Source organism: Mizuhopecten yessoensis, unplaced genomic scaffold (assembly GCF_002113885.1).
Source record: "Mizuhopecten yessoensis strain PY_sf001 unplaced genomic scaffold, ASM211388v2 scaffold9049, whole genome shotgun sequence".
Classification (NCBI taxonomy): Eukaryota; Metazoa; Mollusca; class Bivalvia; order Pectinida; family Pectinidae; genus Mizuhopecten; species Mizuhopecten yessoensis.
Window position 1 is genome coordinate 1327231 of NW_018407853.1, and position 15476 is coordinate 1342706.

The window sequence follows — 15476 nt, forward strand, 5'->3', positions numbered from 1 at the left end:
CATATTTCGAATTCAAATTAGGAGAGGACGTTATTTGATTGTGAAAAGTTTGTAAAAAATATTATTTATTATTCATTGGTATCCCGAAAATCTGAAAATTTAAGGTGTAAAGCGAAATAATAAAAAAGACCCACGTGTTTCTTTGAGATGGTCCCCAAAGAGGCTCTTCAAAGCGCTTAATAAAGCAAAACATACTCCTGACTGAGAATATGCTCACTCACAAAGACGCATGCGCACGAGGCAATTGGGGGAACCTGTTCAAAAAGAAGGAAAAAGTGTTGAAAACATTACAGGATTTTTCTTTGAAATGTACATGTCACGAACTTTGTGATCGCAAGACAATTGTTATCGTGAAGTACCATGAGTAGTGGTGTTTCTGGAGGGAAGAAACCCACAGTATGCCGATATTTTATGAATACAGGTTCATGCATTTATGGTGATGAGTGTCAGTTTTTTCACCAAAATCCTAGATCTGGTGTAGGGTTTCAAAAGCCATTTGCGAACGGTCCTTCATCATCTACACAGGGAAATCAAGGTTTGGCCGTATGCACTACAAAGTTTTTTATCGTACAGCAATATTGATCTGATGTCTTATGCGATCTTTGATTATATGCCATGTTCTCAAATTTTGAGTGAATCAGCTGTTCACTAAGTTGAATGCGAAGCCTCATTGTCCAGATTTTTCTACAAATAACGTTATGTGGTGCCAGGAAACAGTCGTTTAAAGGTGTATTGTATATTTTGTTACGTATACACTCGTGTGCTTAATAATCAAAGATGGTTCCATGCTATTTCATTTGATTTATTAATAAATAAACAAGTAAGGGGAGGTAATTGACGCAGCAGTGATTTCTATACTTGAATCTACTGAGATGATATCCTGTAGTTCTAACACTTTAAAGTATATGTTGGTACCACCAGGTAATGGGACAAATGCAAGGGCTTGCCACGCGATTTTCACTACTCCATGATAAGAAAAAGATTTCCTTCAAGTATGACCATCAGGTCCAGTACACTCTGCCGATTGAGCTATAAAGACCTATATAGCTATATACACCTATAAATTATAGCTGTATTGAGCTATATTTTCTCAAATTTCATTAAATTAAAGCAAAGTCGCATAAAACAATAAGGTTTATGGTAATGTTGACTACAAAAAGCATACATTTAGATGTTTATTTTCATTTTTCATAAATGTAAAATTTTCGATTTTTTTACATCATTATTTTTAAAAAAGAATACCCATATTTAATGTCTTTTGTTATCAACCTAATGATACAATCTTCTTTTAAAAGCGACTTTGTTTCTTTTTCCTTAAAAAAGAAAATCACTTGAAAATAGCTCAAAAGACCTATTTCAGATAGGTCAATAGAGCTATTATAGGTCTTTACAGCTATATATTTCAATCGGCAGAGTGTACTGGACCTGACCATGACAACTTGCACACATGGTAGAAATTCCAAGTTTTAGAATTGATATATGCTAAGCCAAGAACATAGTTCCATATATGTATATATATATAAATTTGCAACCAATTCTCGTTGGAAAGTAGCTTCTGTCAACAAGACAACTCATGTATTGGCAGTTTTTTTGGAAATTGCAGGGCAGAGGAGACCAATATTAATATTAGTATTTTGGTAGGGTCAGAGGAGGCCTGGTATTAATATTAGTACAAATGGGAAAGTAGTCTGTTAAAGTAGAGCACCGTCATTGTATGTATGTATCATAGAAATTAAGTAATAATGCAGACTTCTTATGTATAAATTTTACATTCAAATTGCAAGTGTCCGACCTCATTTTTAATATGATGGTGCAAGGGTCCCACGTCTTAAGATATTATGTAATGGGTTCACAAAATGTGGGCAAGTCCAACAAAAAGATGAATCTAGGACACTTTGAGTTTCATCTATACATACAGTCGAACCTCGTTATCTCGAACTCTTTTAACTCGAAGACCCTGTTTATCTCGAAGTATTTCTCCGGTCCCGGCCAAATCTGTTCTTTATCTTAGTAAATAAAACTCTGATAATTCGAACCCTGAAAAGTCGAAAAACTCGGATACCTCGAACTAAAATATTGGTTTCAATAGCGTTAATCCAACGTAGTATCCAAATTTCATTTTGTCACTAGTTAATTCTTTGATACAAATAAAACGCAAAAATACGACATTTCGCCATTCCGTGTTTATGAACATCTTTCTTAAGTAGACTAGCATGAAATCAGTAAAAAAAGAATTTACGATAAAGCTTAGGACTGTAAAGTTTACGAACTGTCAAAACCATGTTATTCATAATAAAAAACAAACTGCATCAATGTTGATCAACAGTAATCTGTACTTACTGCGAGGCCGTTTAATAATTATGTACACCTAAACAGACGACAGTGCAAACCGGAAAATTGGTCACAAAGCCTGGTCATGCATAAAAGAGTTCCACAGTCAAAATCACAACCTAGGACAGCTTTACGGGTTCATGTTTTTACAAGAGCCAGTATGGCTTTGAAAGTCAATCGAGAGATTTAAGAACAAAACGATAATTGCTGTTGATTACATCGAGTTGAGGAGGTGTCAGGTGTCATATTTGGCTTTAATGAATCAATGTGTCACATGTACGATATAATTTGTTTGTGTGTTTTCATTTACAGAATCAACTATGCGTACGCTCCATTACAGTGATTTGTTTTAGACTTGCGCACTTTCATTTCCGCATTGTAAACTACGAGATCAGAGACAGCGGGATAGTTCGGTTTGAAATGTAACACTTCAGAAGTAAAACTTGACGGACTTACAAATACAAATGCAGACCTGGAAAGATTTGCCAAGATCTATACTAGCCAAAAACAACATTTAATCACTAGGCCCGTCCATATTTAATAACGAATTCACAAAATGGTCCAACCGTTTTGATCGCGTTTAAAAACGAAAGTACGTTTTTCTGAAATAACTTACTCTATTTTTGTTAGCGTGTTTATTGTAAAATTACATAGCTGTATTTGTTATATTGATTACGTATATCATTTATCGATTGATTTAAAGCATTAACTATTAATAAAACCAACAACTGCTAGTGCTATGTCCCAACAGCAAATTTCATACCAAATCTATGAACCCGCATAACTCGAATACTCGGATAACTCGAAGTTTTCCCACGACCCGTCGACTTCGAGATAACGAGGTTCAACTGTATCAGAAGTCAGCCTGTCAAACATTCACACACTACTAATGCACTCTTTGATACATTGTTTTCACACAATCATCCTGCCTTTTGCAGTACCCTCTGCTGTCTATATATATATATATATGATAGGTGATTTAATTGAATAAATTCCAGATTTTTGGACACTAATGGCTATTTCTTGATGGTACAAAAACAATAATTGTGTTTGAAATGTTCAATAACTAATTGTGTAATTTTCTTCAGTGACTTTTAATTAACAATAAAAGACGGTGGAATATTTTTTTTCTGTTATTCTTATCAGAAACAAGAATAATTAGAATACTGTAATAGTTATTTTTTAAGATTCCTAAATTCATTTTAAAACTATAAGAAATTGCAACAAACATGCAATAATGGGTTTAGTGTGCAATACATGTATCTGTTTATTTGTTTTAATTGGAACAGATCTGATTCATACAGAGTACAATATATTTTTTTTTACACTTTACATGTCAAATATAAATCATCAATTTGATGAAAAATTATATAGTAATCTTTTACATGAAGATGTTGTATAATATCGAGTATTATCGACCAGTCAGAATGGTTCTTTCTATTCACTGCATTGAATCGGCAGAGATGAGAAGAGAGTAAAGTAATACATTTTAAGTGGTTGAGTTCAAAACACTAATCAAACCCTGCCTGCATTGGTGAAAGGCAAGTGCCCTACCCACTGTTCAAACACTAAGGATGAATATGACTTTTTCTTAAATAAACAATTGATTACATTATTGTAATTATAAGCAAATCAGAAAACAATAGTTCTAGTATCAAGAAACAATAAAATCGCATGATAAAGTAACTTATTCAAAAAATGAGCATTAATTGAGCTCATTGTCAATCATGAGATCATGACGTCAATAAATTGCTAATTATTCCTGCTCTTCCTGATACATAAATAATTTCTTCGTTCAGTTTTTAAAACGTAATGATATGTACAGTATAATTTATGGAAGAACATTTCACTCATTTTCATTCATGCTTCAGTTCAAAATCGATATTCTGTCATATTCATAAAGATATACCTAAATATGATCATGATGCTTCATTGTAATTATAAACATAAAGTATCCATTAAGTATCCTAGGTATTTCAAAAACATAAATCTGCATCAGGCATGCACCTTTAACCACTCTGATAATGCTTTTCATTTACGGTCTCCAGATTGAATCAAAATATTTGGCCAAAAACCTGAAATACAGCACTCTTTATTTTGATACATTTTTGTGTAATTACTTAAGCTTAAAGCTTGTTATCAAGCACTACCTGTCACCAAAGTTATCGAACCATCATTATATTAGAAATAGAAGTTTTAAGATAAAACAGACAAACTTGAGAGTATCTGAGTTAAACACAATGAATATTTATTAATCTGGTAACTATAAGAACAACAAATATTTTTGAGATAAAAGGTCAAACTATTGGAGAGATAAATGTTATATTGAAAATATAACCAACAGATGATATTGATTAAACCTGTTAAATTTTGTTTGTGCATTAAAAGTATGGATTCACAATTTTGTATTATAATTACAGCATCAGGACCTTTCGATATGATGGGAAATAATGGAGATCAGTATTTTAATGCAACCTTTGAACCTGAAAATGGTGGAGCCGACTTCATCCCTTTTCCAGTAAGTTGCTTTTTACTTGGTACTCTTTGACCTATATTGATCCACAAACCCCAGGTAAGGAAATCTATTGAGATACTTAGTGTTAAGATTGTTCTGTTTACTATCTTTATGGTTTATTTTGACACGTCTATAGTTTTATACTTACTATACAGTCTGTGTATATACATTGTATCTGATTCTCTAATACTTGTGTACTTCGTTTGATTTTGACGGTTTGACATCTGTTTTTACGGCTTTTCAGCTTTTAAGCAGACAATATTGTAAACACCAAGAACAGTGACTTTTTGTATTTACTGAAAAACACATTTACAACAAATATAAGTACAGTATTTGACACTCCTAGTGGTCAGATTTATCTGAAAGACAATCCAAAATTTAATCGACCATTGATTGATTAGAGGAAACTGAAGATTGATCATGAAATTTCAACTAATGTGACATGTGAATGCATAAGATTCTAAAAGTATACTGTATTATAATATAATTAAATTGTTTTGTTTTCCTTTTCTTATTCTAAAACAGATGTTTTATTTAATTTATCCTTTATTTCATTCTAAATCACATTCAATAATTCATGTATGTGTGACAATGTACATTCATAGTCTGTAAATGTACATTGTGTTCATTCATAGTCTGTAAATGTACATTGTGTTCATTCATAGTCTGCAAATGTACATTGTGTTTATCCATAGTCTGCAAATGTACATTGTGTTCATCCATAGTCTGCAAATGTACATTGTGTTTATCCATAATCTGTAAATGTACATTGTGTTTATCCATAGTCTGCAAATGTACATTGTGTTTATCCATAGTCTGTAAATGTACATTGTGTTCATTCATAGTCTGCAAATGTACATTGTGTTTATCCATAGTCTGTAAATGTACATTGTGTTTATCCATAGTCTGCAAATGTACATTGTGTTTATCCATAGTCTGTAAATGTACATTGTGTTCATCCATAGTCTGCAAATGTACATTGTGTTTATCCATAATCTGTAAATGTACATTGTGTTTATCCATAGTCTGCAAATGTACATTGTGTTTATCCATAGTCTGTAAATGTACATTGTGTTCATCCATAGTCTGCAAATGTACATTGTGTTTATTCATAGTCTGTAAATGTACATTGTGTTTATCCATAGTCTGCAAATGTACATTGTGTTTATCCATAGTCTGTAAATGTACATTGTGTTTATCCATAGTCTGCAAATGTACATTGTGTTTGTTCATAGTCTGTAAATGTACATTGTGTCATTCATAGTCTGTAAATGTACATTGTGTTCATTCTTAGTCTGTAAATGTACCTTGTGTTCATTCATTGTCTGTAAATGTACATTGTGTTCATTCATAGTCTGTAAATGTACATTGTGTTAATCCATAGTCTGTAAATGTACATTGTGTTTATCCATAGTCTGCAAATGTACATTGTGTTTGTTCATAGTCTGCAAATGTACATTGTGTTCGTTCATAGTCTGTAAATGTACATTGTGTCATTCATAGTCTGTAAATGTACATTTTGTTCATTCATTGTCTGTAAATGTACATTGTATCATTCATAGGTTGTAAATGTACATTGTGTTCATTCATAGTCTGTAAATGTACCTTGTGTTCATTCATTGTCTGTAAATGTACATTGTGTTCAATCATAGTCTGTAAATGTACATTGTGTTCACTTAGTCTGTAAAATGTACCTTGTTTCATTCATTGTCTGTAAATGTACATTGTATTCATTCATTGTCTGTAAATGTACATTGTGTTCATTCATAGTCTGCAAATGTACATTGTGTTTATCCATAGTCTGTAAATGTACATTGTGTTTATCCATAGTCTGCAAATGTACATTGTGTTTGTTCATAGTCTGCAAATGTACATTGTGTTCGTTCATAGTCTGTAAATGTACATTGTGTCATTCATAGTCTGTAAATGTACATTGTGTTCATTCATAGTCTGTAAATGTACATTGTGTTCATTCATTGTCTGTAAATGTACATTGTGTTCATTCATAGTCTGTAAATGTACATTGTGTTCATCCATAGTCTGTAAATGTACATTGTGTTTATCCATAGTCTGCAAATGTACATTGTGTTTGTTCATAGTCTGCAAATGTACATTGTGTTCGTTCATAGTCTGTAAATGTACATTGTGTCATTCATAGTCTGTAAATGTACATTGTGTTCATTCATAGTCTGTAAATGTACATTGTGTTCATTCATTGTCTGTAAATGTACATTGTGTTCATTCATAGTCTGTAAATGTACATTGTGTTCATCCATAGTCTGTAAATGTACATTGTGTTTATCCATAGTCTGCAAATGTACATTGTGTTTGTTCATAGTCTGCAAATGTACATTGTGTTCGTTCATAGTCTGTAAATGTACATTGTGTCATTCATAGTCTGTAAATGTACATTGTGTTCATTCATAGTCTGTAAATGTACATTGTGTTCATTCATTGTCTGTAAATGTACATTGTGTTCATTCATAGTCTGTAAATGTACATTGTGTTCATTTAGTCTGTAAATGTACCTTGTTTCATTCATTGTCTGTAAATGTACATTGTATTCATTCATTGTCTGTAAATGTACATTGTGTTCATTCATAGTCTGCAAATGTACATTGTGTTTATCCATAGTCTGTAAATGTACATTGTGTTTATCCATAGTCTGCAAATGTACATTGTGTTTGTTCATAGTCTGCAAATGTACATTGTGTTCGTTCATAGTCTGTAAATGTACATTGTGTCATTCATAGTCTGTAAATGTACATTGTGTTCATTCATAGTCTGTAAATGTACATTGTGTTCATTCATTGTCTGTAAATGTACATTGTGTTCATTCATAGTCTGCAAATGTACATTGTGTTTATCCATAGTCTGTAAATGTACATTGTGTTTATCCATAGTCTGCAAATGTACATTGTGTTTGTTCATAGTCTGCAAATGTACATTGTGTTCGTTCATAGTCTGTAAATGTACATTGTGTCATTCATAGTCTGTAAATGTACATTGTGTTCATTCATAGTCTGTAAATGTACATTGTGTTCATTCATTGTCTGTAAATGTACATTGTGTTCATTCATAGTCTGTAAATGTACATTGTGTTCATCCATAGTCTGTAAATGTACATTGTGTTTATCCATAGTCTGCAAATGTACATTGTGTTTGTTCATAGTCTGCAAATGTACATTGTGTTCGTTCATAGTCTGTAAATGTACATTGTGTCATTCATAGTCTGTAAATGTACATTGTGTTCATTCATAGTCTGTAAATGTACATTGTGTTCATTCATTGTCTGTAAATGTACATTGTGTTCATTCATAGTCTGTAAATGTACATTGTGTTCATTCATTGTCTGTAAATGTACATTGTGTTCATTCATAGTCTGTAAATGTACATTGTGTTTATCCATAGTCTGTAAATGTACGTTGTGTTTATCCATAGTCTTCAAATGTACATTGTGTTTGTTCATAGTCTGCAAATGTACATTGTGTTCGTTCATAGTCTGTAAATGTACATTGTGTCATTCATAGTCTGTAAATGTACATTGTGTTCACTTAGTCTGTAAATGTACCTTGTTTCATTCATTGTCTGTAAATGGACCTTGTTTCATTCATTGTCTGTAAATGTACATTGTGTTCATTCATAGTCTGTAAATGTACCTTGTGTTCATTCATAGTCTGTAAATGTACATTGTGTTCATTCGTAGTCTGTAAATGTACATTGTTTAATTCATAGTCTGTAAATGTATATTGTGTTCATTCATAGTCTGTAAATGTACCTTGTGATCATTCATAGTCTGTAAATTTACATTGTTTCATTCATAGTCTGTAAATGTACATTGTGTTCATTCATAGTCTGTAAATGTACATTGTGTTCATTCATAGTCTGTAAATGTATATTGTGTACACAGAGCTTGGCACCATGCAAATATTGTCTAGAAATTCTCCCTGGACATAAGTAGCACATTTTCTTACTCATGCTTACTTTGTTCTTGTCCCGAGTACTTATATTGCATAAATGTACATTGTGTTCATTCATAGTCTGTAAATGTACATTGTGTTCACTTAGTCTGTAAATGTACATTGTGTTCATTCATAGTCTGTAAATGTACCTTGTGATACCTGCCGTTAGCAGTTGCTTTCATGTGTTCATTCATGGTATGTAAATGTACATTGTGTTCATTCATAGTCTTTAAATGTACCTTGTGATCATTCATAGTCTGTAAATGTACATTGTGTTCATTCATAGTCTGTAAATGTACCTTGTGGTCATTCATAGTCTGTAAATGTACCTTGTGTTCATTCATAGTCTGTAAATGTACATTGTGTTCACTTAGTCTGTAAATGTACATTGTGTTCATTCATAGTCTGTAAATGTACATTGTTTCATTCATTGTTTGTAAATGTACATTGTGTTCATTCATAGTCTGTAAATTTACATTGTGTTCATTCATAGTCTGTAAATGTACCCTGTGTTCACTTAGTCTGTAAATGTACATTGTGTACACAGAGCTTGGCACCATGCAAATATTGTCTAGAAATTCTCTCTGGACATATGTAGCACATTTTCTTACTCATGCTTACTTTGTTCTTGTCCCGAGTACTTATATTGCGTAAATTAATGAAAGCTAGCTATAGGCGTGATTAACTTGTGATTTGTCTACAATATGTAATATTCTTTTTATTTCATATTTAAATTTACTGACAATGTTTGATATGATATATTGTTTGTTTTGGTATTTTTAACTCTGTGATTTTGATGAAAATCATATATATGTTTTACACTTTTGCCATTTCAAATTGGCTTAAGCTCAGTCTTAGTGTGTTATGACATATTCTGTAATTTCCTGTTGTTTTGTAGATATGTTAATTTTCAAATTAATTGTTTTACAGCACTCTCGACCTATATCAAGAACACATAGAAACATGCCACCCCAGGGCATGAAGCCCCCATTTGGACCCCCACCACCAGGGCCTCCTGGCCATCCAGGACCTCCAGGACCTCCAGGACCCCCAGGACCTCCAGGCTCTAAAATGGAAGGCCAAATGCAGAGACCAGATGGTCCTGGTCATGGGATGGAAAGACCAAATCAAATGATGGACGGATATGGTCCTAGAATGAATGGTCCAGTATCCATGATGGAAAACCCTAATCCCAATGGGGGTCCCCCTAGGGCCGGCCCAAGGATGGATTCCATGGCCACAGATTTTGCTGCTCTTAATCTGTCTATTCCAAGTTCTAAGGTAGTTCCATTCCTATTTTTTAAATTGATTCAATTAAGATTTTCTACAAAAAATTATAGACTGGTTCATTTGTTGTTTTAGGAAAAACTATAAAATAGTTTTGTATGCAGTTTTGTCTTTGTTTAAATGTTCTTTTAGGAGATATTGTGTAGGGACGGCAAGTTGTTATACAGTGAAACGTGTTTTAGCGACCACTTGCTATAAACGGTCACCTGCCGTTAGCAGTTGCTTTCATTTCCCCCTGACGATCACTACATAATTATATATATATATATGTATGTTTGAATAAGCGGTCACCTGTCTTAACACCCACAATGACCACTAAAACTTAACACCCACCATGGCATTATCATCTGGTTTAAGCGGTCACAAGACATTGAACCAATGTAGGAATCGGACAAATTAACCAGAGGCAATGTGTGATGACTGAAAACATTGACTCAATTATAAACACCTTGTAAATGGTACTCAATTACTCGGCAATTACAAAGTCAAAACAAATGATGATTTCTTTATGCAAGCGAGATGAAGCAATAAACATTAGGAAAAAGTGTCAACGCTGAATCCAAGTTATAATTGGAATGGGCATAACAATGGTTCAGATAATTTTAAATTAATATCGGAGGCGTTCACCGACTTTCACTGCAATGTAGTCGTAGAGATTAAGTAGTGCCATCACACAACCAATGAAGAGATCAACATGCTAAATTTAGCGATAAACTTTTATGATTTCAACTATCAAATTGATGACTAGGGTCGATTTTATAATAATATCTTGTGTATAGACAATAAGTGGGAAGAACAACAATATTGTCCAGAATTTTAAGCAAAACTGTCAATATTTAGCTGTGATATTATTACAGTACAGATATATAAAGTAATGGTTATTTTGGAAGTACATTTATTGTAATGATCTTGTGCTGTTAAAATTTTATAAATGTATTTTACCGGGTAATCAATTCATCAATTATCATATCTCTCATTGTAAGAAATATGTGACTTTAACAAAGGAATATTTGAAAGATATTCATCTGCATGCTTAATTTAATTGTTTTAATGAATTTTGCTCATTGTAAATTTTTTGATAGATGTTATTAAGTAATGTCTTATTCAGCCACTTCGACATCGTGATCTCCCGTAGGTTACAGCTAAACACAGGTTTGGCTGTATATATGAATTTGGGTGCTTACAGTTAGTTTTGAGATGCAACAGAAAAATTAACTTTACATTAAAGCCTGAAATTTTGGTTTGCAAATGACAGGGACCAAATCCTATAGCGAATGAATTCATTCCTAAGAATGGACCTCTAACACATAGTGCTAGTTCTCCAAACTTCTCCACGTTCTCGGATGGCATGGCTACAGACGGCTCTGGAAACAATCACATGATGAACAATCCTGCCGTGAATCACATGCCACAGCTTGGGGGACCGATGGGTATGCCTCCCCCAGGCCCTGGCGGCCCCTTGATGCCGCCCCACAGTGCTGCTCAGATGTCCAATACGCCTCCCCCGACACACTTGTCCACCACAGGTGTGTGTTACCGATAGCTCATTGGCATTGTGAAACATCAGCTGACAAAACCAGCCTGTTTGTGGTCCATATTTATTAAAAACAATTATTATTGGATATCATCAAGTACAATCCAATGTAAATAAAGGGCCTTGTTTGTGAATATTGCTGTTAAAAGTGTAGGTAAAATGATATTACATAAATTTATTCTAGACACTCCTCCTTTTGTAACAATTGCTTTTAAAAATGCAGGAATAATTATATTGCATTCATTTGTTCGTGACAGCCATATCTATCTATTGATGATTTGCCCTAATGGTGCTGTATTTGGTATCTTTAATTATCAGAGAGTCGATGCTAACAGTATGATTATAATTAGGTTAAACAAGTTTATTATGAATTTGCTGCAGGATGCCTTTGTATTATATAATGCTTTTTTTTCATTTTAGATTTGTAACAAAGTGTGTTTTTATGTTTGTAAAGGTTACGCAGCCAGTCCAAACCATAGTCCACATTTATCTCCCTCCAACTCACCACTGATGTTACGTCGCACAGCCTCACCCATTACACCGCTGAAAAATACAACGCCTAAAAAGTCTGCAAATACCACAATACAGGTTAGACAGTTCACCATGGATATGTTAACTGTTTTAAAAATGCAATGAGATTTCCATTTATCCAGCAGTATTATTTCTGATTACTTCTGTTAAATTGAATTTGCATTTTACAGGAAAATGTAGGTGGTACTACTTCTGTTCATTTGAATTTGCATTTTACAGGAAAATGTAGGTGGTACCACATACTTCTACTCGCCTGAAGATTTCACTCCACAGCATGAAGGAATGGTAAGTTGTGTCCAAGTATTTCCTGTGTGCATGTAAGAAAAGCATTTGGCAAGTTAAAAAGTTGCATTACCAAAGAGATATTAAGTTTGATTGTGTTGATCATTTAATTTAGGCTGATTGCAGTTGCTTTACCAAATTACAATATGCTAAATGCTAAAAGTGTAGGCTGTGAAAGTGATTTTTGGGACTCTGATATTTGAGTCATGGACTCCTGTTTTTTCTATGGGACTCCCAAACTTTTTGAGCACTCATGACCACTCAGTATCTCTCAGTAATGGAACTCATAAACATTTTGAAAAATCTCCCTGCTGTGTAGAACTTTAGGTGAAATTGGCGAATGAATAATACTCCCATGTTCAGTATCAAAGGCCTGTACAGGTTACATGGGTGTGGTCTAAGGGAGATAACTGGAAAAAATTAAGCCTCCCATGTTTATCTGACAGTTCACGTTGGTAATAATCAATTAAAATCACTGATTTAATATAAGCACATTGGAACCCAATTCATATTGTTTGTTCATTGAATGAAGTTCCACTATATTTCATTTTAATTAATTACTGCTCATAGTTTCCATTAAAGATGAGAATATTATTATGGTATTACATATCTGTAATTCAGTTGTATATTTATTGTGTGGGTTCATTATTTTGTGTAGGCGCTGCCGAACTTTTCCGTGTTTCCGAGTCTCCCACCTCATATTGCACATATGACAGTGAAGAAGAATATGCCACAATTCTTCATGCCCGATGAGCTCAGAATGGTAGGTACCAACCATCCAAAAATAACTTGATAGGGTCATGAAGATTTCATCCTTTAAGTGCATATTCCTGTAACTTAGGTTTTGATTAGTATATCCCTGTCCTTTTGAAGTATGGCAGGGATTTCTCTCAAACTCGGCATAATGCTTTCCTGTTATGTGATGCCGACCCTGTTGCATGTCGCCAAATCTGGGAAAAAATTCTCAAGAGAAGTTCTGTCCAGAATATTATGTCAAATATATATGTATGTAATACATTGAACTACTAAAAACAATTTTTCCCTTCAAAACTCCTCCTACAGTTTTAATTTGGTTAAAGGCATATCTTCTATACTGTATTAACTAGATAAAGTCTTACATTATCTTCTATACTGTAGTAACTAGATAAAGTCTTTTGTTATTCAGATATTCTAAATGTTTATTTTGAAGGTTGTAATAAGAGTTTCTGTTTTTGTTTTAATTCTTGCTTTTGCCTATAATGGAGATTATTAGAATCTCTCACCCCAGGTGGGGGTGAGATAGAGGGAATCTTTCCCCGAGGGTTGAGATTCCCCTATCTCACCCACAAGAATATTTTCTCTTAACCTGTTCTACCATTGTGTATCATATACACAATGTAATGATAATGTTTCATGCTAAATTCAGGGTTGATGGACTGTTGGCATGACGTCATTGTATTGTTGAAGTGACGTCATACAATTGTTATGAATAGGGGAATCCCTCCGTCTAAACCCTAGGGTGAGACCAGGAAATCTCACACACGTAAAAGTGTAGATACACATGTCCAGGGTAAGAGAATATAAACTGAACACTTATTTTTTGTAGGAGATCCTGAACCGTCATGCCTTGACCATGGCCCAGATTGATGCTAGTGGAAATCCAGGTAACACAGAAATGCCATGCTACTGATCACAAAACATTGAATTGAACTGTTGGTTAATGTGACATTTCATCAGAGTTCCTGTTATCCCTGTATCTAAATCAAATAACCATTTTATTGTCACTCTCATCCGTGTCCAGTGTTGAAAAGGAGAAACACAGTGTAAACAATGTGACATGTGGAAGTTCTACATATCTCATATTGATATAGTGTTATGATACATGTACATGTGTAATAATGATAACATGCTTGAAAAATTGAATGTTATTTTATTCATAATTTAATTTTGATACATTTCTGTTTGTGCATGCTGTAGCAGGACGTTGTGATATTGATCAGAATGTTTGAGTGGGTACTGTATCTCATTGCTCGGCAGTGTTTATATCAGTCGTTGGTTATTTGTTGTAGATATCCCCACAGAGGTAGATACCTATCACAACCTGTTTCCACTGGAGCCTCCACCCAGCAACCCCATGCAGAAGTCCAATAGGTTTAGCTACCCCACCACATGTTACAAGGCAGTAAACACCAAGGATGGCCTCACCTACTGTCTGAGAAGAGTACACGGTATGTAGACAAGAAATATCCAGTTTACATCACATTCACCCGGAAAGGGAGATGAACTTCATAACTTCAAAACATGTCTGTACATAGACATATTTTTCTTTTGAATGTATTCACTTAAAGTTGTCTGTAACTGTTTTTAGATAGTGTGAGCTCATGGACATAGGTAATTTTCAATAAATCTGTGCCCAGTCAGCATCAAAGATACAGTTAAGTCATACACTGTTTCTGACCAACACCCCAGACAATCAGATTAACAATAACACCAACAGAGCCCCATTAGACTAGTTCGAAATTGTCAATTATTATTTGTCGAAGGATCTAGACAATCCTTAGTTAAACAAAAGAGAAACATCCTCTGTCAGTAAATAACGATTCTGAAATACATTTGTTGAAAACATGTTGTGTTAATGTATTACAGTACTATTGATGCTTTTTAGGTCACCTGAGACAAAGTCTCAAGTGACCTATTGCGATCGCCTTTTGTCTGTCGTCCGTCGTTCGTCGTCCGTCGTCCGTCCGTAAACAATTTACATTTTCAACTTCTTCTCCAAAACCCCTGAATCAATTTCAATGAAATTTTGCAGGGACCTTCCATGGACAAAGGTCAACAAAAATGGTTGCCGGTTTAGTCCTACGCCCCCAGGGGCCTGAGGGGCGGGGCCAAAAGGGGTCAAATTGACTAAAATTTCAAAAATCTTCTTCTCCAAAACCACTGAACCAATTGCAATGAAATTTTGCAGGGACCTTCCATGGACAAAGGTCAACAAAAATAGTTGCCGGTTTAGTCCTACGCCCCCAGGGGCCTGAGGGGCGGGGCCAAAAAGGGT

General features: G+C 34.0%; 1 protein-coding gene across 2 annotated transcripts in view; it reads left to right on the forward strand.

Moving 5' to 3' along the window:
* Positions 1-235: 235 nt before the first annotated feature.
* The window catches only part of LOC110457243 (PAB-dependent poly(A)-specific ribonuclease subunit PAN3-like), a 34388-nt gene continuing 19147 nt past the window's right edge, over positions 236-15476 (forward strand). Inside the window, exons 1-9 of one of the 2 annotated variants that reach the window (XM_021508425.1) lie at positions 236-535; positions 4752-4849; positions 9739-10089; positions 11351-11621; positions 12084-12217; positions 12380-12445; positions 13101-13205; positions 14028-14085; positions 14491-14649. In XM_021508425.1, coding sequence (XP_021364100.1) covers positions 361-535; positions 4752-4849; positions 9739-10089; positions 11351-11621; positions 12084-12217; positions 12380-12445; positions 13101-13205; positions 14028-14085; positions 14491-14649 — 1417 coding nt within the window. In that variant the 5' untranslated portion in view covers positions 236-360. Of the gene's footprint in view, positions 544-4751; positions 4850-9738; positions 10090-11350; positions 11622-12083; positions 12218-12379; positions 12446-13100; positions 13206-14027; positions 14086-14490; positions 14650-15476 lie in introns of both variants that reach the window. The other variant, XM_021508426.1, reaches the window with a different exon arrangement.